At 45.6% G+C, this 25,689-nt stretch overlaps 1 protein-coding gene across 1 annotated transcript; it reads right to left on the reverse strand.

Moving 5' to 3' along the window:
• Positions 1-14,680: 14,680 nt before the first annotated feature.
• Positions 14,681-16,045, reverse strand: LOC136497305 (uncharacterized). Its single transcript, XM_066493102.1, has 4 exons — positions 15,890-16,045; positions 15,647-15,782; positions 15,472-15,544; positions 14,681-15,207 (listed from the first exon to the last, which is right to left on the reverse strand). Exons 1-4 carry the CDS (start codon positions 16,032-16,034, stop codon positions 14,938-14,940), a joined length of 624 nt encoding a protein of 207 aa, XP_066349199.1. The 5' UTR covers positions 16,035-16,045; the 3' UTR covers positions 14,681-14,937.
• Positions 16,046-25,689: the final 9,644 nt, after the last annotated feature.

Consider the following 25,689-nt stretch of genomic DNA (forward strand, 5'->3'; position numbering starts at 1 on the left):
TCTACTTGGGTATTCGGATTCTGATTACGCCTGATTGCAAAGTGTGGCAGAACCGCCCGAAATAACACACTTACGGAGGTGCTCGTCTTCCACCAGACACTAACCACCCTAAAAGCAAGCTACAGCGGGCGGTATCCGTCGAGCACACCCCAAGGGAGAACCTAAAAGATCCACATTTTCCCCCAAGGATCCAATAATGAGAACGAGTTACTAATACTTAATCCATTTCATACATCCAGAGTGCGTAGAAAGTACATTATTACATTTCCAAAGTCAGAGTGCGGAATATTAAACAACGGAATAAAAATAAGCATCTAGCGATAAGGAACAAGGATCCGTCTATGCCCACCAAAGGAATCCTTCACACAATAGTACTCCTCAAGCATTACCTGTAACAGGGGTAAATAAACCCTGAGTACATAATATACTCGTAAGACTTATCCGACTAGTGGGAATAGCTTTCCGACTCCAAGGGGGTATGCAAAACTTTATGGTTTGCTGGTTTCCTTTTTATAGAAAGCGATACTAATAGTGGGTCCTTATTGATGTTATTATTAATAGCCGTATTAATTTATTATCTAGCTATTCTATGTAAGCACCTGTTCTACTTTTAAGCAAGAGTTGAGCAATCAGTTCCCTTTCTTCACCTTTTATCTTTCAGTTCTTACTACGGTGCTAGACCCAAAACAAGTCGTACCGGATCACCTGGCGATTCGTGAATCAATGCCCCTAGCTGGGTACCCTAAAAACACTCGCTCCGCTTGAACCCTAGGCACAAGCAGAACCAACCCATCATCCTCCTGTCATGGGGTCTAGGTCCCCGTCTAAACTTGGACTGCAAGCCCCCGCTTCTAAGTCCCGGACTTAGTGCGGTGCAAGGACCTCCACCATCTCCGTCTCCAATCAGTCGATCCGGGAAGAGCCATAACCCATGACAAGAGAGCAACAGGTCTTCCCTACGCCCATACCCAAGTATGTGCTCGGGATAATAAATCTGTGACTTGCCTCACGACTTATGCAATGACCGGATCCTTAACCAACATAGACATGAGAAAAGTGTAACCAAGCTATGCTCTGTTGGCCGTAGGATACAACCTCTTACACCCACCAGTAACCAAACCATATCCCTGCCCGGTCACCACTTTTCATTTCCACCATTTTATCAGGAGTGATCATAATTATCACCTATTGTGAGTAACGGCAGGTTACTCACACTACCGAAATCCTGAGCATAGCAGCTACTCGACCTATACTAGTAGGACTCATAGATAGATATATTTATGCATGTAGTTTCTATAAAATGCTTGTAATGTAAATACACATCATATATAATCAGTGATTATTTAAAATAAGGGTTATGCACCGGGGCTTGCCTTGGGCAGGTGGTGGGTCAGCAAAGTCATCACCAAAAGTCTTCGAGGCTCCCTCCTACATGAGGATCTCCTCCTCGTACTCCTCAATGACCTCTTCATAATCATGTTCGTCCACGGGCACGAACTCTATCAACTCGTGATCTACATGCAAGAAATGATGATGCAACATTTAGTAATACGATAATAACAACTCTCAAAATAAAATACATCTATGAAGCTACTAAGTGAGTCCTATCGACTAAGGTGCTAAGTTACCTACTGTTACCATTCACAAGTATGAAGCATGCCATATGTTATCTTAGCAACTAAACGCATTCTTACTCCTAATACCGATTTATTTTATATATGATAAAACGAGGGGTACTAGCTACTCTATTTATCAACCTATTCTAGGGCTACAAAAATTACAGTGAGTATATAATAATCCAATGGTCTTACTATAAAAATTTCATGGCTAAAGCTATCATCAATTTGCCACAAAAATTCATACAAATATTAATGTACATAATACTAAGCTCTCTAATTTGAATTTATGAACCCATCATTATCACAGCTAACTATAATCTAACTACACTAACAGATAGATGGCATTTTTGTGAACCTAACAAACTTGGTTTCACTATTTTTGGATATCTACAAGATTTACTACAAATTATCAAAGTTCAGCTCAGAACTAAATTGAATAGGCATTTACTAACTTACTAAAAATTGGAAAAACTTAATTTTACTGCACAGGCCCACAACACACAACGTGGCCCACATCTGCGCTGCGTGCGCGCACACGCGCTCCATCGGCGTGGCCCAACGAGGGGGCGCGGCCCAGTCCGTGCGGCAGACGGCCCGTGACAGGGAAGAACCCGCGCATGCCGGTCAATATGCAAAAACGCCTTTGGTCTACCTAGTAATCACACGAGCACTAAGAGTACTATTCTACCAGTCTACGATTACACAAAACTATCCCTAGAATAACCTATCTTCGCAACGACGATACCCTCGGACACCCGCACGTGCACCGGCGTGGCGACGCCGGCATAGGGCGGTTACGCCGGCCAGACCGGTCCCTTCCCGCCCCCAAATGCGAGCCAATGATCACATAGGCGTAAACCCGAAGCGATGGGTGGTGATGCAGTGAACGAAGATGATGTCCCAAGCTCCCTCCACGACGGCAGACTCCTCCCTGTAAAGGCAGCCACGTTCCCATGAGCCAAGGCACAGACAACGCGAACGAGCTCAAGGACTGGCATCAATGACTCACCCCGATCCTACCAGACATGGTGGATTCACCAGAGATGGACTGAGCCGAGCTGGCCGCGTTCGCACGGACAGTGCGGTGGCGCACGATGGTGGCAAGGCTGCGTCAGGGGAGACTAGGCGGCGGTAGCGATCTAGTAAAGGTGCGCAGGGTGATGAGTGGGTGGAGGCAAAGCGAGCGGTGCAACTAATTGAAGTTGAGCACCACAAGAATGGAGACTTTGCCGTCGACGCACGCCATGACGGTCTTAATGACCCGGCGAGAGGAAAACTCCAAATTGTAGCACGACACGGCAATGCTCACAGCGCAATGGGGTCGGGTGGCTGGCGGACTACGCAATAGAGTCATGGACCAAGCTAATTGGATTGAGATGGCTCCACCAGGCCGAACTGAGGGGCATGGGTCCGACGACCACGACGCCAAAGAACAGGGGAGACAGGCATGGCGTGGCTCATCGCTGCCGTGGCGGGACGTGGCTGTCACATTGATGCTCAATCGCGTATGTGTGGGATATGGATATATATTAATCTATGTTGTCACTTGTGATACAATTGTGCAAGAATGTATATCTTTATATATATCACATGCTGTGTGGTGTCTATTATGATCTGTGATGTTACAGCAAGTGCGGCAGTGCCGCACCCAGCTGCAACAATAAATCATGTTCTGCATAAACTATCATTTGCATCATGGTTTTACATACCTGACACAGTATGCAACACCCCACAGGAGCATGGTTGTAGGGAGAGCCCCATCACTTTCACTAAAATGTGAATCTTGGCTTCTTATGCCAATTTGAGAATTCAATTCTCTATTCACATACTTAGGGCGAGGCTCTACACCCACAACTCAAAAATCTCAGTATTTATTTCATATCTTTTATAAGCTCTAATTGGATTGTCATCAATCACCAAAAAGGAAGAGATTGAAAGTGCAATCAAACCCTAATTATGGGTTTTGGTGCTAAATACCACACAATTAGAAAACTAATGAGATTTATCGGGATGACAAGCAGGGAATTTATATTCGAGGATGCTAGACGAAACGGAGGAGCCCCCAATTATAAATGTAGATGGCTTCAAACTCAAAGGAGGTTTAAATTCTTTTATATTTGAATTTGAGTATAGGAAAAAGCCATACTATAAAGGGAGACACAATGCTTAAACTAATATATGCTACCAAGTGCTCAAACAACCTCATGCATCTTTAGATTCACAGCCAAGACAATCTACACTTCACTATTATCCTTGCTGTCTTGCGTGGTGTGGCACTACCGCACTTGAAGAGAGGCACTACCGCACTTGAGTCATGGCACAAGGAAGTTAACGCCCACACTAACTTCTCCGGATGGCTCGAAACGTATTAAAATGTCTCGCCCAAACCCTTGGGTGCAGGCTCCGTCTCGCTCGACCCTAAGGACACAGGTTCCGTCTCGCCCAACCCCTTGGATGCGGGCTTTGTCTCACCCAACCCCAAGGACACGGGTCTATCTCGCCCTAAGTCATGGGCTCCGTCTCGCCCGACCTCAACGTTGCGGGCTCCATCTCGCCCGACACCTTGGGTACGGTGATCGTTAGGGGCTAGGGGTATATATACCTTTCCCCTTCCTCTCCAATGGCTATCAGCCTCTTCTTCCTCACTTCAGCATGCTCAAAACAGAGTAGGAGCTCTCACTCTCTCCCTCCATTGTTGACCTCAAGCCCCCAAGCAAATCCATTGATTTCCCCATCAATCCTTGAGGGAAAATGGTCCAAAACTCAATTAGAGAGTAGCTCCATTGATTCTCCAACTCTAAAGAGCACTTGGTTCACGTTTTGGCCGGCGGTTGTCTTTGTTACTCTTAGAGCTTGGCTCCTAGCCGGCTAGAGTGTCACCCTTGAAGCTTGCCAACTTGTGTGTCTGCCCCGGAAGGTTTGTAACCATATTTTGAAGTTAGTAAACACACCCTTCATCTCAAGAGTTAAGTCTCTTGATCTGAGAATGAGGAAGGGTTAGAAAGCCCTAAGCCTTAGTGGCCAACCTCAACAATATGGAGGTAGACAAGCCTTGGTGGCGAGCCGAACAATGGGACAAATCATTGTGCCACTTGTGCTTGATTTACATTACTTGCATAACATATTGTGGTTGAGGTGATTACTAGGGTTTCTAGTCGATCTACTTGTATGTGGTGTTCCTACCACTTCTAGCTCTTGATCCGTGATATTCATACCTATAGTAAGCTAGGAAATTTCTCCGATCTAAGTTTTCGTTCATGAATTTTGAATTGTGATTCGAAGTTGTCTGCAGGTACGGCGATGCCGTTGTTCTGGCTCGACAGTGCCGCCGTCCATAGCGGCAGTGCCACTGGGTGAATTTGATAAAAGTTTGAGTATTTGTTTTGATAGGCCTATTCACCCCCTCTAGGCCAACCAGAGATCCTACACTGTGGTCATCCGACCGACATGTTTCAATCAATGTTCACCTAAACGGCCGATTAAACGACCACTATACGGTAAACGGTGGTAAACTGTTTTGTTAGGGGGTAAACGGGAAAAACGGTCTAAATAGCCTAAACGAAATGGAGATAAATAGTATTAAACGGGCTAAACAACTGTTTAAACGGCTATTTAGGCGAACACGAGGTAAATCTAGTTTAGTTTTGTATGGATAAATTTGTATACTTAAGTTTATTATATTTATAAATGTGTACACTTGATATGTTACATGCATAAATATCTATATTTGGTTCTTTTCACATGCATAAATATATATACATACCAAAATCATTGATTTTTGCTTGGATAAATATGTATAAATGCTAGAATACTTGATTTTTTACATGCACATATATAATTATATGTATTTTTTTAAAGTACAAAACTGTTTAGACCGTTTAACTTCGTTTAAACACCGTGTAAACAGCCTAAACGCTAAACGAAGGGCGATCTTGTAAAGATCGTTTACCGTTTAGGAAAACATTGGTTTCAATCGAGACATCCGGACGCAGCAGCTCATTGCTTCTACACATGTAGTCATTTTAATATAAGTAATTCTTTTTGTTTGTTTTTTCTTCATTTGTGTTACTAGGTTACTAATATTTTGTTGAAATCTTGTTGTGTAGGCTCATGAGATGTGCTTTTTCTTTTAGTGGATCGACGGTGCTGATAAGTTTGACCCAAGGTATCTTCTTTTAACGACTGTTAGAGAGGGAGACATCCACGTGAGCACTTCGAGCGGTGGGTTCCACCTCCCCCTAACCCTCCGCCAATGACGGCTAAGGAGAAGCACTTAGCCATAGTTGGACGACTCGAGGAACCTCCTTTGTACTATTGTGGAGATTAAGCTGTGATAAACCCTGATAATACGTTGGAGTTTGTGTGTCCAAACAAGCATGAAGTAAGTGGACAGTGTATCTGTTGAAATATTGAGCTATAGGTGTTCATATACTAATGCCACCTCTTTAGGTGTTTGTATTTACGAAGTGTCATTTCAAGGAGTGGCTTTATGGTCCTAAGAATCAATGGTCGGAGCCGCCAAAGGAAAAGGAAAAGGAAAAGAAGAAAGAAAGGGTAATTTTCAAAGCAGCACCTATCATGTGCGAATGTGGTCTTAAATCCAACTACGGTCTAGTCCCTTCGAAGCATGGAATAGGCCATTATTGCGGCCAGATGGTTGACTATGATGAGGTTGGTTATTGTTGTGGAAAACATGAAATCGTATTTTTTTTCTTTTGCTAAGACTTATGATCTAATTTTTTGTTTCAACAGAGCACTAGGAAATACAAGTGGAAATCTTATGATAGTCAAGCTAGGTTCTTGGATGAGTTGAAGGGGAGGCAAGTAATTACACGGAAGAGGGGATATGGAACTGACTATGTTGACCTGTTCGTTAAACAACGAAAGAAGGACATGCGTGAGTTTGCTAGACAGAGCGGTATTCATAACTCGATCGGTGTTGGGCTTGACAAATGGGGGTTGGAGAGACGGAGGGCGTTAGAGGAGGAGAGGGCAAGGAAGGCTGCAATGGAGAAGGAAAGAGTATAGATGCAGGTCTTAAATGACCATGTTGCTGCATTGTGTGCAAGTGAGTCATTGGAAGCCTTGTTATTTTTGTTGGCTGTTTTTATATGTAATATAATCGCGTTGCTAACTTATTGCATTTTATACATGAAGGGATTGGATGCGGCGGGAAGCATGCCGCAGAGGTGGCCCATGCAAGGTATGTGAAAAAGAAGTTACATGAGCACAGAACGCGAGCTGATCGCAACGTTCTATCTCTGATTGTGTTGGACAATGAGGGGGGCGAGGATGAGGACGTCACTGCCAGGTTGAGCGATCTCATCGCTCTAGCGGAGGCAGGCTTGCGGGTGGAGAAGGATGAGGACAACACTGGCAGACTGAGCGAGCTTATGGCTCTAGCAGAGGTGGGCTTATAGGCGGAGGAGGATGAGGACACAAATGAAGCGAAGGCCGCTTACTATAGGCGACAGGAAGATCAGGGCAATGCAGGTGAGCCTAGCCACATGAACAAGGCAGAGGAGAACGTGTTCTTGTCTTAGGTCGCAGATGAAGCGGAGGTCGCTTACTACAGGCGACAGGCAGATTAGGGCAATGCAGGTGAGCCTAGCCACATCAACGAGGTTGTGGTAGAGGATTGGTACTCGGACTATGAGTTGCTTACTCAGTATGTTTCTGACTGAGGATTTCCATGCTTTAGTCATGAACAATGTTGTATTGTATTAGAACTTTCATTATGATGTCTTGTGTTTCATTTGAACTATTGATGTATTGTACCGATCTAACGAACATTGTACCCATATAACTTTTGTTGTGTTGTTACTGCTAACTACATCACATATCATGTCCTCCTCCTCCTGCTCCTCCTCTTCCCATTTGAACTCGTTCACATCGAAGTCATTGCTTATACAGCCTACTGGAATTTAATGAAACTACTCCTGCGTTAACTAACCGTCCAAATCTATGTTACCGTGAGTTGCTTGTCCTTCGCCCCCGATTCTTATTCATTGCCTCTAACACCATCAATGGACGGCCCGTCCTGGACACCCTGCATCTTGTACACATTCTCCACCACCACCTCAGCCATGGGCACATTGGAACCTTGGAGCACCCTATGTAGCGGGACCAGTGAGTAGGGTCGCGCAAGGGCATCAGGACATAGTGTGCCCTAATCTTTCCACTATCAAACCTTCCCTTCACTGTGAAATTATCACCAAACTTTGCATTCAAATGGACACAAATGTCATTGAAGCTAGGAGGTTCATCAAACCATTCCAATTCTTCTTTCATATCCTCAAGCATACCATCTTCTTTCCTAATACTTCCTCCTTAAAAAACTCGGACACAACAATCCATCTACAAAAGCAATTGAGGAAACTTCATCAAATCGTCTTAATCGTCGTACGTATTGTCTATAGTAATATTAATACCTATACTAACTATAATTATACTAACTAATCTAATATTAACACCTATACAAGACTAACTAAAATAACTAATTATACTAAATACAATAACTAACTAGAATCACTATCTGTACTAACTAAACTAACTAACTTTACTAACTATACTAACTTACTATACTACATATACTAACTAAACTAACTAACTTTACTAACTATACTAACTTTACTCACTATACTAACTAATCATTCAAACTAATTTTGCATCTTAACCCTAAGTAACAACAATTTCGATTCAGTCAACAAATACACAAGGGGAGTACCTTGACAACGAGAGAAAGATTGGGGCTTAGCCAAATCCACCAATGGCGACGAGGTGGCGAGAGAGAAGGAGAGGGGTGCGGCACACCGGCGGCCGGGCAAGGAAGGGACTGAGGGCACAGGTGAAGGAGACGATGGGGAGAGAGGCCGACCGGCGGTGGGGAAGGGGCCACTACGCCGGCGACGAGCACGGCTCCTGGAGCGGCCTAGAGAGGGAGGCGGGTGGTCGGGGGGGGGGGGGGGGGGGGGGGGGGGGTTGCGGGCGGTGGCCTCGACGGCGCCGGCGGGTGGACGCGGGCGGCGACAATGGGCGTGTCTCTCCCTCGACCCGTTTCACTGGAGTGAAAGAGAGACAGTGAGGAGAGGGAGGCCGGTCCGCAGTCCTGTGTTGGACTTCGCCGCGCCGTGGGATGTGACACGGCACCGTTGTTTACCGTGACAATATGCGCGGCCAAAAGTGTTAGATTTGAAAATAAAAAAAATTTAGTGTCAGATTTAGAAATAGTTTACCAGAAGTGTTAAAAATAAAAATAAAATCGCCAGAGTCCAAGCTGACGCGGCGACGTGCACCTGAAAAATACAAAAAGGTTTCCAAGCACGAACACGGATCCACAGGCATGTCCAGGCGGCAAGCGCCCAGGCCGAAGGCCGATGGGAAGGCTGAGCACGCAGAGCGCCATGCATGATGCATCGTCCAGCCTGCTACCCTGACCTCTCTGCCCGTACGTGCCGCTGCCACTAGAAAGATGATCAGAGACCACCAAATAAAAAAAAAAGTTCGTCACCAGCCACGGCGACCGCGCTACGTGCACTGCGGTGATGGCATGCTACCCGACATGAATGGGGTAGGACGTAATTTTCCAGGTCAACGAGTAGTAAAAGCTGGGACTGGGCACCTCTCGTGAAACAGAGACAGAGACGCCGGCATGGTGCATGGCCAAGGCCAATGATTCTAGCGTGGATACGTGTTAAAGTAGCGTCCAAGCGAGCCCGTCTCCCAGCTCACATGCGAGCGGAGCGGTATGCACAGTGTCCTCACGAGTGGAGGCTCAGGGCTCATCACGAGTTCGGAGCGTAGCATGTGTCTGTACGAACTTGAATCATCATTCGATGATGCGTGTCCAAAGATCTCGAGCACAGTACAGGTCGTTAGGCCTGACGTGTCCATGGGGGCTGGACAGAGTGTGAGTGTAGGTTTTTTTTTTTTTTTTGAGGAAAACAGAGTGTCGGTATTTGGAAAGCTATAAGTGGGGCGCTACATTTTGTAGCTGTGGGAAAAGCCCGCGTCCCAGTTCGGTCCAGGCCCATTCAATCCCTTGCAGACGAATCATGTCACTGGCAAGTGTTTTGACATATGGGCCCAATCTGTCATTCGGCATCACGCCTATATTTCAGTTAATAGCAGGTTTGAGTCTTGTTTAGTTCCATACGCGCCATAGCTTGTCAGTTGTCACGTCTCACCTTTGCCCTATTAGGCTGTCTCCAACAGCGTAGGTATAAGGTGACCGCAAACCCAAAATGTGTGCTTCACAATGTTTTAGGGGTGAAAAACACGCTCCAACAAAGGAGACAAACACAGGACCCATTTCGCGTGGAGGGCGACGCGCAACCCAAATAAGCGTCCTCCTGTCTCTTTACGTCTCCACACATGCGCCAGGTCCACCACCACAGGGAAGGGGACGACCGGAGCCCGAGCGAGATCTGCTCGCCGCCACGGTAAGACCGGAGAAGACACGGGCGGCCCCGGATCCGCACGCGGCCCCACCGCCGCCGAACGGGAGCTGCGGCTGCGGAAGGTCTCGTCGTCGGTCGCGCCTGCGGGGACGCCGCCTCCATGGCGAGGCTACGCTCGAAGCCCGCACCCCACTGTCGCCGAACGGGAGCCGCGGCCGTGGGAGGTCCCACCGTCGGTCGCGCCTGCGGGGACGCCGCCTCCATGGCGAGGCTGCGCTCGAAGCACGCACCCCCACCGCCGCCGAACGGGAGCCATGGCCGCGGGAGCTCCCGCCGTCGGTCGCGCGTGCGGGGACGCCACCTCCATAACGAGGCTACGCTCGAAGCCCGCACCCCCACCGCCGCCGAACGGGAGCCACGGCCGTGGGAGGTCATGCCGTCGGTCGCGCCTGCAGGGATGCCGCCTCCATGGCGAGGCTACGCTCGAAGCCCGCACCCCCACCGCCACCGAACGGGAGCCATGGCCGCGGGAGGTCCCGCCGTCGGTCGCGGATGCGGGCCACCTAAACACGAGATGCATTTGTTGGTTTCGATCACGTAGAAAAAAAAATGTCACGCACCCAAACCATCTCTTTACCAACAGCGGACCCAAAAGCAACCCCAAACAAGGAACAGCTAGCGTCAGCCAGCCTGGACCAGCAGCAGCTCGCGGCCGCCGGCGCCAGGGACTTCCTGCTCAAGCGTTCCTACTCCTTCGGCTTCGAGCGCAGCCTCGCCATGGAGACTACCTGAACTATAGCGCGCTGAAAAAAGTTCGGCGTCCCTCCGGTGCTTATTTACAGCATTTCTTGCAAAAAGTTCGGCACATGATTTTTCAAACGTAATTTGATGCAACTTATGAGAATCGAATATGCGGTACGGCTGTGGTCAGGATCCAAAAGGAGCCTTGGCCCCCATGAGACCAGAAACTCTGCTAATCTGAGTAATCTCTTTGTGCACTTGTGCAAGTGTAGCTCAGTTGATGTGGGCTCGAGCAAGCAGAAATATCTGTTGGAGCTTAGGAGGCCATCCGAATTTTCAGTTTAAATGATTGTTTGCATCTACAGGACTACCAATTACTCCCTCAGTCCCCATAGAAAGAGTTATTACAGGACTCGTGTTGATCAAACTTTCTTTAGTCTAACTAGATTTATACAAAATATTAGTAATATTTGTATCTCCAAATGAGTTTATTATAAAAATATATTCAGTGCTCTATTTAACAATACTAATTATGCATCGTAAATATTAATGTATTCTTATATATATTTGGTCAAAGTTAAAAAATATTTGACTTATCGGGAAACGAGAATAACACTTTTTATGGGACGGAGGGAGTAATTGATTAATTTTTCGTCCACTAGTTATGGATTAGTTGTTAGTCTATTAGTCCATATATATAGGAGTTAATACGACTACTCCCTCCGTTCTTTTTTTACATGTCACATTAGCTTTTCCCTAAGTCAAACATTATTATCTTTGATCGGCCATTTTAAAAAATCCTTATAGTTTCACAACATATAAATTATATATTAAGAAAGTATTTCTCATAGTAATCTAAAAACATAAATCTTATAGCATGGTTCTATATATATTTTTTACAATCAAGGGTCAAAGATACAAATATTTGACTTAGGGCAAAGCGAAAATGACATCTAATAAAAAACAGAGGAAGTAGTTATTAGTCCTAGTCCATCCAAAGAGATTCCAAACTATAGACAAAATAAATAAATAAAAATATATGGACTCCGGGCTATGTCCATAAGGGAACATTAATTCTAAATTGATAGTAATTCTGTTTTTTCTAGGTCTTTATGTTTCAAATTATGCAATGAGATCCTCTTAAGTCGGACACATCGACTTGTCTCCGCAGTCAACATCTCATTCATCTATTCGGAACCAACCATGACTGTGGAAGCCAGCTATTCTCACATGCCAGCAGCTGGCCCATCAGCCCAAGGACGCGCAAGGGAGCCCTGTCTACCTCCGTCGTCGTTGTAGATCACCGGATGGCCACTCTCATCCCCGGCAGCTGCCACGCGATGCTCGGGAACAGAGATGGGAGGAAAAGCTCTCTCGTGAGCGTTCACAGGGGACGGGGATGGGGAGCTATCCCCGGATGGGAATTCTCCATTGACATCCTTAACCGAGAACCTTAAATTTGTGTTTGCATAATCATCTCTTGGAGCGTTGTTTACTTGTTCACTTATTCTTGCACGTTCTTCAATTTATTTGTAGATTTATATCGTCATGTTCGTTTGAACTTATCAGCCCAGTCGTGGAATAATGTTTTCTCTCGCAACAAATTGGCTTCAGCCGGCTCATGAACAACGACGAATTAGAGCTGGTGTAACCGTCGCTACGGTCTTTTTTTGCGTACGGAGTACCTTGCACCAACTGCTGCTGGAGTAGCAGTACTAACAAAGGCAATACACGAACCCAGGCACGGAGCCAGCGGTGGGGCTAGGGGGGCTCCAGCCCCCCCTACCGCTCGCGAGCAAGCGAAACCCCGTAGAGTCGTCGTATGAAATTTCAACTGTAGATGTATAGGTAGGAGGGACCAAAATTTGTTGAACATCTTTTCTTGCTAATTACTGTTGTTTAGCCCTCTCCTAGATGTTTTTCTAGCTTTGTCCCTGCACGAACCAAATGATCCTAACCTTTGTCTCAAAGCAAGCTTCCACGCTGGACTCGCCTTTCACTGCATTTGATTCGTCTCTGAACCCAAGCCGACGGCACGTCGCGTCATATGATCAGAGATGGTTGAGCAAGTCCTGCAAAATGATGATCATGGGCTAGGCGCTCAGCGCGGGGGCCACTCACGTGACCAAGGCCGGAGCTGCTATCAATCGCATCGTACTCCAGCGCAGTGAAAGGGAGCAGGGAGGCGACGGCGGCAGTTACGCTGCCGCCGATGCGCCGACAGTCTGTCTCTCTCAAGTCCCAATTGACGGCCGGGACGTCGGGACGGACGACGGCGGCCGGTTGCGGGGTTGGCTAATCGCTTGGCTGTCCAGACTGAAGTCCAGGACGACAACTGCTGCTTCTGCTCCTGTTGCGTTTGACCGTAATACGGCCGTTGCTTTGACAAGGAAGAGTGTGCGCTCCTCGTCCTCTGGATGCCATGGCTGCGGCTGCTCACGGGCTGGCGTGTCGTGATCACGTGCACATGGTAATGGTATGGTTGCACTACACACACATTATGGACTATGGTGTACTACCCCTGTATCCTGATGCTTCTTTGTGTATCCTGTACTGCACTGCTACACCGTAACTTCGTAAGATGTACTATGTGGACTTGTGGGAATGCGATTAGGACACGACGAATCAATTGGAGAGAATTTCTTATTTGACATTGGGAAAATGAGTTGTTCTTTTTTTTGGCCCTGAAATTTTCTTCGTTCCCTATTTGACACTCACTTCAACTTTCGTTCCTAATTTGACACTGCCGTCAAATCCGTTAGCTAACGGTGTTAACTGGCCGTTAAAAAGACGTTTTTGCCCTTAGAAAAAAAACGGCGAATCAAATTTGAGAGGAAAAAAACCTGCGTCCGCCTCTGATGCATGCGCCCAGCTAAAAAAAAAACGGGCTGGCGTGTCGTGATCACGTGCACATGGTAATGCTATGGTTGCACTACACACACATTATGGACTATGGTGTACTACCCCTGTATCCTGATGCTTCTTTGTGTATCCTGTACTGCACTGCTACACCGTAACTTCGTAAGATGTACTATGTGGACTTGTGGGAATGCGATTAGGACACGGCGAATCAATTGGAGAGAATTCCTTATTTGACACTGGGAAAATGAGTCGTTCCTTTCTTGGCCCTGAAATTTTCTTCGTTCCCTATTTGACACTCACTTCAACTTTCGTTCCTAATTTGACACTGCCGTCAAATCCGTTAGCTAACGGTGTTAACTGGCCGTTAAAAAGACGTTTTTGCCCTTAGAAAAAAAACGGCGAAGCAAATTTGAGAGGAAAAAAAACTTGCGCCCGCCTCTGATGCATGCGCCCAGCTACAAAAAAAAAGGCGCAGGTTTTTTTTTCCTCTCAAATTTGCTTCGCCGCTTTTTTTTCTAGGGGCAAAAACGTCTTTTTAACGGCCAGTTAACACCGTTAGCTAACGGATTTGACGGCAGTGTCAAATTAGGAACGAAAGTTGAAGTGAGTGTCAAATAGGGAACGAAGAAAATTCCAGCGCCAAGAAAGGAACGACTCATTTTCCCAGTGTCAAATAAGGAATTCTCTCACAATTGTGGGCTCAACAACGTTAGCCCTGAAGTTTTTTTTTTTTTTGAGTGGAACGTTAGGCCTGAAGTGAGAACTCCATTTCACCTACAGTACTCTTCAAAATCTACTAAAAAAACACTACTCTTCAATTGACAAATTGAATGGGGCTTTCAGTAGTACTTGCCGAAGGGCGCTGGCGCTCTCTGAATGGTTGGTCCTGGGCCTGCTATTACTGGGCCTCCTGGCGAAATCGATGGAAGGCCAGTTTGATTCTTTCATTGCAAAACCAGCCCAACTGAGGTCGGAAAGCAAAACAAACGATGGCAACACAAAAAGCTCTGAACAAAATGAACCTCATCAAAAGAAGGGAACAAACGAAGTCGCAAAGCATCACAAAGACTACGCTTTATTCACTTCCTAAATTGCACATTGGCCGCGACCCACTTTTTGTATCGACCTTATCGTACCACGTTTTTTCATTAACAAGAAAAATTAGCCATGACTCACTGACAAGACAATCCACAATTCTGTCCCAAATCATCTGTCCCAGAGATATCACTGATCATATCACCGCACAAGCCGAAAAGAAGCAACACCTAGGAGTATCCTAGATACGCTGCTCCATCTATACAGCCCAGCCGTGCGAGTCACTCGACGCCCTCGGCGGATTTCTGCACCAGCACGACGCCCAGGGTGATGGCGGAGGCATAGAGCGCGTTGGGCATCTTGCGCACCACCTTGCCCACGCCGGGGACGCCCTCCGTCGCCCGCTTGGTCGCCATCGCCAGCGCCGGCGCCGCCACCAGCGTGATCAGCAGCTTCACGCTGATCGTGCACAGCGAGTCCGCGGTCAGCTTCCGGATGAACTCCGCGAACTCCTCGCGGTCCAGGAGCCCGTCCAGGTTCACGTCATACTCCTGCGCGTTGCAGAAACCAAGCCAATGATGATAACCACACTCAACTCAAGAACTACCTGTAGCAGCTGAAGCAACGGGGATCTCGAGATGGGAAAAATAATTACTTCCAGCCTTCCACAGCAAACCACTGACTTTGTGATTAACTAACACATAAACCAAGAACACTTTGCTTCCAGTTCAAGGAACAGCTGGAAGAAGAACACGATATTCGATTGGCCATACTGAAAACAACAAAACTGAAACGAAGGGGAAGACTGTGATTACATCCATCATGGCCTTGAGCTTCTCCTTGGACGGGGGATCGTGGTGCGGCCCCGGCAAGTACTTGTTGATGTCACTGCCACCAGCAAGAACAGCAATAACCAATCAGAAATAGATAAAAACCGCAGAGTATTCCAACAAATTCCAACATGGTACAGGATTCGCTCCGCTGTTGTACTTGTAGACGCAGAGGACGGCGATGTAGACCTCCTCGAATCTGAGGGCCTCCTTCTCGCGCTTCTGGGCGTCCTCCGTGAGGCGGTCGAACACCTTGTCGGTGATCTTCCTCACCTGGTGCTCCTTCCACCGCCGCCCTGCACCGATTCGATTCGTCGTTCATCTCCACCGACTCGACCGCTCACGAGACTGGACCGAGAATAAGATGCGAATCGACCGATGGATGGGGTTAAGGGGCGGGTACCTTGAAGTTTGTCTTGAAGATTGCCCCAGGCTTGCCCCATGGCCGGGCCGACGGCGGAGACCTGGATGGGGCTCTGCAAAAGGGAAAGGGAAATAAAGGTATCTTGCTGAAGTTTGTGATTCTGGTTTAGCGGATCCCTAATCATGTGGACTGTGTCCATCTTCCTGTGAGAGTTTGGAGGTCTCTTACGAGCGCGTGCTATGGGTACCCGATTTATTGTACACAGAGCTGCACCAAACCGTACGTTGTGATCACAGACACAGTCACAACTCGCACAGGGAAGAAAACGGTACGGGCCTTGTTTAGATTGGGGCTAGGAATCCGTATGTGGCACTGTAGTACTTTCGTTTGTATTTGACAATTATTGTCCAATTATGGCCTAATTAGGCTCAAAAGATTCGTCTCGTAATTTATAATCAAACTGTGTAATTAGTTATTTTTTTATCTATATTTAATATTCCATGCATGTGTCCAAAGATTTGATGTGATGGAGAGAGAGTGAAAAAACTTGCAATCTAAACAAGGCCACGGATATTTTCCGATCGTATTTAAAACCGAATCCGTTTAGAGGGGTTGAGATCTGTCCGTATCCGAGTCCGGATATCCAACATCCGATACCGTATCCGTATCCGAATACTCAAATCGCATATTTATGATGTCGATATCCAATCGTATCCTATCCGACATAGTTGACACTATCCGTATTCGAATCTGAATCCGAACAAAAATATAAAAACAAATGTAATATCGGTGATATCCGTCCATATCCGATCCGTTTTCATCCCTTCGCACCATACTCTTTTCCTTTTGGGGCGGTGAAGATAGAAAAGAAAATGCTAGAGAGGGTATTGTACTCTTGTCTCAACCAAGTGTGATATTCTTATCTTTCTTTTCGTGCGGTGGAGCAATCCCCTTACCTGTATCTGAAATGTAATCCTATATATACTAGTGGATGTGGATTTTAGACGTGTTTGATCGGAGACTAAAGCTTGCCATACTAAAGGTTGGTCATACCACAGTTTTTTCGGCAATTATTTGGTTCACTGCCATAGCTATGGCACGCTGAACTTTCCTAGCACTCTGTCCCATATGTCGTAGATTTATTTTCGTGCCAAAACTTGTCATAAGTTTGGGTTCGGTTTCGTTCGTCACACTTTCTGTAGCAGCCATAGTTTGCCGAAGGTTAGGCGTGGTAAGTTTTGGTCGTCGACCAAACAGACACTTTATCTTTGCTTTTTAGTTCTTTTTCTATCTTCCTAATACATATTGGAGTGCCGGTCTCTGCTACTCATCATAAATTGGATTTTTATGAGTATGTTATCTTAAGAGCTCTCATTCTTTCTTCTGATGGTTATGCCATACGAGTAGCACCTGGCACCTGGAGTTGTTCTCTTCCTTCTGTCTCCACTTCCGATCAGTAGAGTTGAGTTTCCTTGCCCTGGTGGCCTGGTCTGTCCCTAATTTTAGTTTGGCAAGTGTTCGCCCAAAGTGAACGTTTCTCTATCTGCCGGACGACACGTGATGGCTCGACCATGCTTCAAGGCACTTGGCCGTTTGACCGATGTGGTTTTCGTTCCCCAATTTCCATGTAGCTGACTTGTTCGAGGGATTCTTTTTGTTGCGGTATTTACTGACATGTGTTCTTCATTTTGCTTTCACATTCACGTATACACGAGCTGGAACAGATGGTAATTTTATCTTCTTGTATGTACCGTTCCTCCTATAGCTTTAGTATTTTCTTTCTTTTCTCCGTTTCTCTTACCTTGCATTCGAAGCGATTTTTTTAGCTTAATATGCACGCACACTCACCTCTATAAATACACGTACGTAGACCATACCCTTATGAGTATCTCCGAAAGACTGCGCCGGCACATTTCTAGATTAACGAAATCACCACATGCGCCACGGGAATATCTCATATCACTGAAAGCACAATGCCACGCTGTGGGGGTATGGCCCCCGGTACCCACAAGATAAGACATGGGTCGTACCACCAAAGATGGTCCAGCCCATAAGATCAAGGCGTGCGGCGCACGACACTGGTCGGCGTGCACCGTAAGACTACAAGAAGATATTATAATACCAAATAGGGTATTTTCCTTATAACCCTACCCCATCAGAGTATATAATAAGGGGCAGAGGTCCCCTAGACGATATATCGAATCTGATACACAATCAATAAAAAATAACAGAGCACATGATGTAGGGTGTTACGTCAAGCTGACGGTCTGAACCTGTATAAATCTTTTGTCTTACGTCTTTGTTACCATCTGGTTCATATCACGCGCACCTCTACCGATTCATCTACTACCGTGGGTATACCCCTCGTAGACTATCGACCAGATTTCGTCGACAATGGTGCGTTAGGTAGAGGGTGTGTGTGCTGATCCCATGACAAATCAGATGGCGTACCTCAAGATTAACATGCTTTGCAACAGCTCGGCTGATCAAGTCAACATCCTTCAACGATCACGGCGCATCTCCGAGCAGCACACGTCGCCGAGTCGAAGCGATGCTATCCCTACAGCGACTGATAGACAACCGACGGCCCGCTAGATGGCAAGATCGCCTCGGCATCACGCGATGATTTGCGGCGGCATGCTATCGCGCGTGGTGACAGGTCGCCGCTACGTCATGGGCCATGAACAGTCGTACCAGCAATGAGCAGCGTCAATCACGGCGGCTCCTTGACTCCCTCCGCATACTCAGATCGGACTCCTCGTGCGATCCATTGCCGAGCCAGATACGGCAAGGTGGTTGGAGCAGTTTACTGATCCCATCCGGATCACGATCGATGAGCATGCAAACGTCACGGCCTTGCAAGCAATCAGTAGCTACATGTATTCATGTTCATGCATATATGTTGCGTGTATCGGCTCATCTACTTTCTCGGGACCCTACTCTAACGCGAGATCAACCAATCCGGTTCCACATAAAAAAGCTAACTCAAGTGATTTGTTTGATTAAGTAATTTTGTGATGTATTTGTGTATCTCCAGATACACATATATTTATAGATATGAAATATGTCTTCACGACTATTATTGATGATAGGATTCGGCCGCGCCTCTTGCTGACTCGTGGCGACGCTCGGCAACCTCTCGTGCCCGCGGACTACGACATCAGATCAACACGAGACAAAAAGCAGGCAAGGACGTACGACAACAGCACCATGAAGCCGACGCAAGCAAGCAAGGCCAAGTATGCATGCATATACACGTGCCATGTAGCTCTACGTCAATTTCCAAGAGCCAAGCTTGATCAACACACAAGCCAACGACAGCGACAAGTGCTCCGGCAACGACAAAGGCTGCTCCTACTGCTCTTACACCATATCCGATCGCGAGTCGTGAAGCGAGCCATCTGAGCTATCGAGCGTACATGTCCGCGCTGTCAAACGAACCGTCCGAGCAGTCAAGCGAGCCACTAAGCGAGTTGCCCGCGTTGTCGACCAGTAACACAAGGACAACATCGCTCAGACTACTCGCTCCGATCGTCTGCCACGTCACAATGATGACAACCGTGACCGCCGCCATGATGATAGTTCAGAAAGCTTGAGGGCCGGGCAATTTTGTACACGCCGACCAGATAATGACATACGACGCCGACCAGTTGTTCTGTCTATAGCTAAGTCATGCTTTAATATTCTTCTAAATATTCTTCGATCTTCATATAGCGCCATAATGTTTCTTCGAGTTGTTTTCTCCATGTTTATTCTTCAAATGATTTTCTTTCATGTATACCATCTTAAAGAAGACATACAGCTAAGTCTAAGGCAAATCCCCAAATAGTCATGTTGATGCTCGGATGTTCCTAGAGATGGCCCTATCTCCAGTTTCTCCCTACACATGCATGAGCGCCTGCCCTCTGCGTTTGGGGTGGTCGGCAGCGCCTCCTTAGCGACGCCCTGCTTTTCCTACACGCACACGGGCTCCATGCTCCGCGTTATGGTTAACAGGCTAGCTAGGGCTGGAGACTCAGCTACACACTAACTGGTCGGACGGTTTATATTAAATATAAACACATCTTCAGAATAACACTAATTGTTCACACCAACTGATCGTCGAGCTGCATACGCTATTTAATCATCATTGCTGATTCTTTTCTGGAGTTCATATATTTTATTTTTACATCATACACTACACATTATATACATTTGTTTTGCATGGGCACGGCTCGGTCAACGAGCTTACGCTCAGAGACTGGACAAGATGATCATCGTCTAGGTGGTCGGACCACCTATCGGACGGACTTCACCGCCAACCAACTGGTCGGACTGCTCGGCACTCACTCCTGCTCGGCGTTCACTTCGCCGCCGACCAGTTGGTTGGACTGCTCATCACATGTGCTTCATCGCTAGCTACGCTAGGGACTCTTCGGTGTTCGGATTCTTCGTGCAAGCGTCACCAGCTATGTTGGGGACTCCTCGGTATTCGGATTCTTCGTGCAAGAGTCACCAGCTAAACTAGAGACTCCCTCGGTGGTTGGATCTTGCTACGGCTTATCGGTATGCTATCAAGTTGCTCCATGCTGTTCGAACCAGGGTGCTGATCTTGGGCAGCAAGTCTAGGGTCTTGGTACGTGCATATCAGATGACGTCGGCAAGCTTTTACACTTCTTTTCTTTGACCCTGCTATAAGATTCATTCTTCATCTTCCAGTAAGCTCAAGGATTAAGTGGCTACACTTCACCTAGCGGTGAATGTAGTGCTTATTTCTTGATTTACCCTCCTTATTAATAGAGTCTAAATGGCTACACTTCTCCTAAGTGAAAGAATTTTCAAATTTCATCTTGAGCCCCTTACATCCTTCTAGCAAGCCTTACTTGGCTAAGTTCGAGATCTCCTAATCAGTTAAACTGGTCGACATTGACTTTCTCTGCCTAGGTCACCAGTTAAACTGGCCGACATTGACTTTCACCGTCCAGATCACCAGTTAAACTGGTCGGCATTGACTTTTATCGCCCAGGTCACCAGTTAAACTGGTCGGCTTTTATTTTCAGCGCCTAGGTCACCAGTTAAACTGGTCGGCTTCGACTTTCACTGCTCAGATCACTAGTTAAATGGGTCGGCTTCACGTCAAACTGTTCGGACTTGTTCAAGACAGTATTGCTCAAAGGATACAAGGCGCTCGAGGACTAGTTATGGGGGTATGGCCCCCGATACCCACAAGATAAGACATGGGCCGTACCACCAAAGGTGGCCCAGCCCATAAGATCAAGGCGTGCGGCGCACAACATAGGTCAACGTGCACCGCAAGACTACAAGAAGATATTGTAATACCAAATAAAATATTTTTCTTGTAACCTTACCCCCACTAGAGTATATAAGGAGGGGCAGAGGTCCCCTAGACGATATATCAAATCTGATACACAATCAATAAAAAATAACAAAGCACGGGATGTAGGGTGTTACGTAAGCTAACGGTCTGAATCTATATAAATCTTGTGTCTTGTGTCTCTGTTACCATCTGGTTCGTATCACATGCACCCCACCGTTCATTTACTACCATGGGTATACCCCTCGGTAGACTACTGATTAGATTTTGTCGACACACGCTCAACACGCATGCACAGTCACCCCTATGAATACACGTATGCAAACCCTACCCTTATGAGCAACCCCGAAAGACTATGCCAGCACATCTCACGATTGACTAAGTGAAAGGTCCTAATGGCTAGAAGGGGTGAATAGTCTAATAAAAATTTTTACAACAACACTTAACAAAATGGTTAGATAATTATAAGGCGAAGCAAGTATTGCGTTAGCCTACTTAAAATGCAAATCACCTACCACAATTCTAGTTTAGATAGTATCTATTCACACAATAGCTATGACACTACTCTATGTTAGTGTGCTCTCAAAGGCTAACTAAAGAGCCATACCAACCAACCAAGCAAGCTCTCACAACTAGCTACACTAAAGAGCTTGACAACTAGTTTGTGGTAATGTAAAGAGAGTGATCAAAAATGTTATACCGCCATATAGATGAAGGAACCAATCAATTACAAAGATGAATAACAATGAAGACCAATCACCTCAGAATCAAATGATAAACACAATGATTTTTACCGATGTTCACTTGCTTATCGGCAAGCTACTCCTCGTTGTGGCGATTCACTCACTTGGAGGTTCACGCGCTAATTGACATCACACGCCAAACCCTCAATAGGGTGCCACACAACCAACACAAAATGAGGATCACACAAGCCACAAGCAATCCACTAGAATACCTTTTGGCTCTACGCAGGGGAAAGGTCAAGAACCCATCACAATCACCACGATCGAAGCTAGAGACAATCACCACTCTCCGCTCAACGATCCTCGCTGCTCCAAGCCATCTAGGTGGTGGAAACCACCAAGAGTAACAAGCGAAATCCACAGTGAAACACGAACACCAAGTGCCTCTAGATGCAATCACTCAAGCAATGCACTTGGATTCACTCCTAATCTCACAAAGATGATGAATCAATGATGGAGATGAGTGGGAGGGCTTTGGCTAAGCTCACAAGGTTGCTATGTCAATGAAAATGGCCAAAAGTCTGAGCTTCAACCGGCCGTGGGGCTTAAATAGAAGACCCCATGAAATAGAGCCATTGTACCCCTTCACTGGGCACAACGCGGGCTGACCGAACGCTCCGGTCATGTTGACCGGACGCTGGAACTTAGCGTCCGGTCGCCCGACGACAACCACATGTCCCGATCACAACGGTCACTTGAGTTAACCAGACACTGCACTATTACTGACCGAACGCTGAGCCACCAGCGTCCGGTCGTTTCTAGTAAGGTTCCAGAAACACCTTTTGCCCACCGGACCTGTCCGATCGACCCTGCCAGCGTCTGGTTAGAGACCCCAGCCTCTGTGTGCTGCCCGACAACAGGATCGGACACTCCTCGCTAGTGTCCGGTCGTTCAAGACCCAGCGTTCGGTCATTTGACCGACGCCAGCATCTCTGCTAGTACAAGTGACCGGACGTGCCGGTTCCACTGGAACCAGCGTCCGGTCACCTTGTGACCAGCCAGACTAACTCCTCTTCACCTCTAACTTCTTCACCCTTGTTCAAATGTGCCAACCACCAAGTGTATCACCTTGTGCACATGAGTTAGCATATTTTCACGAATATTTTCAAGGGTGTTAGCATTCCACTAGATCCTAAATGCATATGCAATGAGTTAGAGCATCTAGTGGCACTTTGATACCCGCATTCCGATACGAGTTTCACCCATCTTAATAGTATGGCTATCAAATCTAAATGTGATCACACTCCCTAAGTGTCTTCATCACCAAAATAAAATAGCTCCTATGATTTATACCTTTGTCTTGAGCTTTTTATTTTTCTCTTTCTTCTTTCTAAGTCCAAGTACTTGATCATTACCATGGCATCATCATTGTTATGCTATGTTCTTTATTTGCTTCACCACTTGGAGTGTGCTACCTACCTCATGATCACTTGATAAACTAGGTTAGCACTTAGGATTTCATCAATTCACCAAAACCAAACTAGAGCTTTCAATCTCCCCCTTTTTGGTAATTGATGACAACCCTTTCACAAAGATATGAATTGAAATACAATTGAATCCATGTTGCTTGCCCAAGCATATTTACCAAGTGTAAAAGAATACGGATAGATTTCATGAACCCCAAATGGTAGCTATTGCTCCCCCTACATATGTGCTAAGAGTTTGGATTGAAGCTTGCACATATGCTTAGATAGTAAATATAGGAGACAATGTCTACCAAATGATGCTAAGGTATAAAAGATGGACCTTTGAAGCATGATACCAATCAGAGTGCACCATTATACCATCCTTAGCACCATGGTTAGCTCTATACCACTTGGAAACATACTTTGAAAAGATACCGCTTGTGAAAACTTACTTGAAAAAGAAAGTAATCTAATGATTTCATTTCATCATTCAATCTTACAACTAGCATACACCACATAAGCATGGATTTTGTAATTTAAAACTTGTGCTATGCAAGCAAACATATGTAATGCACATTCAAATACACCATACAAGTTCATGAGCTTGCTCCCCCTACTTATGTGCTCAAAATTTTAATTGATCCCTTTCCTTTGTCATATCTCTCCCCCTATGTCAAACTCTCCCCCTATTACTTATATCTTTATTTCTCTCCCCCTTTGTCATCAATGACCACAAAGCATATAACTTGCCATATCAATGAGTGTTCTATTCTTTCTCTCAACAAGGCTGTTTGATTATGGAGTGTACTTGGCCGAGAATTGATGTCTAATTCTAAATTCATCACACAACTCATCAATTCTAGTGTTCTTGAACTCACTACCATTGTCACTTCTAACTCTCTTGATGGTTGTTTCAAACTCATTGTGAATGCCTTTGACAAATGATTTGAATATTGCAAATACATCACTTTTGTCCATTAGAAAGAATACCCATATGCATCTAGTGTAGTCATCCACTATCACAAAGTCATATTTATTTCCACCGATACTAGTGTATTATGTTGGCTAAAACGAATCTATATGCAATAACTCAAATGCTTTACTAGTGCTTATCATGTTTTTCTTAGGATGGGTGTTTCCAACTTGTTTGCTGGCTTGACAAGAGCTACAAAGCTTATCCTTTTCAAACACAACATTTTTCAAGCCTTTAACTAAGTCATACTTAACCAATCTATTCAATTGTTTCATTCCAACATGACCAAGCCTTCTATGCCATAACCAACCCATGCTAGACTTAGTGAACAAGCATATAGATAATTTAGCTTCACTAGTATTGAAATCAATCAAGTATAGATTCTCATATCTAAAGCCTTTGAAGATCAAGTTAGAGCCATCTACACTTATGATCTCTACATCATCTACTCCAAATATATATTTGAATCCTAGATCACATAATTGAGCCACGGATAGCAAATTGAAATTCAAGCTCTCAACTAGCAACACATTGGAAATGCTCATGTCATTAGATATTATAATCTTACCAAGTCCTTTGACCTTACCTTTGCCATTGTCACCAAATGTGATTCTATTATAACCATCATTGTCATTGGTGTTGATTGAGTTGAACATTCTTGCATCACCGATCATGTGTTGAGTGCACCCACTATCAAGAACCCAATGCCTTCCTCTGGCTTTATAATTAACCTATAAAAGAAGATCAATTCCTTTTAGATACCCAAACTTGCTTGAGTCCTTGAAGGTTAGTTACTAAGCTCTTTGGTACCCAAATGGCTTTCTTCTTTGAGCCCATCCATAGTTTACCAATAAACTAAGCCTTCACACCATTTGTACTCTTAGTAAGTATATAGCATGAATCAAGCTTTATAAAGGATATATTAGCTTGTGATTTCTTGTTCATGCATTTTTGCTCTACATGACCAACTTGCTTGCAACTAGTGCAAAATCGACCATTGTTCTTCATAAAACTAATTTTGTGAGGAGCAAAGGCTGCCTTGCCTTTCTTGGGGGTGTAGCCCAATCCCTCTTTGTAGAGAGAAGCTCTTTGGCTACCCAAACACATAAGCAAGCGGTCCTCACCACCATAAGCTTTAGCTAAGGTGTGAGTGAGCTTGTTGACCTTCTTCTTGAGGTTCTCATTCTCAACCATTAGTGAGGTGTCATAAGTGAGACCATCACTACTAGATGAGGTAGAAGTGGAAGTGCTACAAGAAGGGTTAGTGGGAGCAACAATGATAGGCATAGATAGTGATTCATCAATTATATCACAAGTTAAACCTACATTATAAGTTTCAACTTGCTTCTTCTTATTTTGCTCATCAAGCAAAGAGAAATGAGCCTTTTCAAGCTTTTATGAGC

Source organism: Miscanthus floridulus, chromosome 12, assembly GCF_019320115.1.
Source record: "Miscanthus floridulus cultivar M001 chromosome 12, ASM1932011v1, whole genome shotgun sequence".
Classification (NCBI taxonomy): Eukaryota; Viridiplantae; Streptophyta; class Magnoliopsida; order Poales; family Poaceae; genus Miscanthus; species Miscanthus floridulus.

Bases quoted from the DNA above. Each gene is read 5' to 3' on its own strand.
- LOC136497305 (XM_066493102.1), bottom strand. From the start codon at position 16,034: ATGATTAGGGATCCGCTAAACCAGAATCACAAACTTCAGCAAGATACC. The intron at 15,783-15,889 runs GTACCCGCCCCT...GAATCGGTGCAG, and splicing joins TCTTCAAGACAAACTTCAAG to GGCGGCGGTGGAAGGAGCAC. The intron at 15,545-15,646 runs GTACAACAGCGG...TGCTGGTGGCAG, and splicing joins GCCGTCCTCTGCGTCTACAA to TGACATCAACAAGTACTTGC.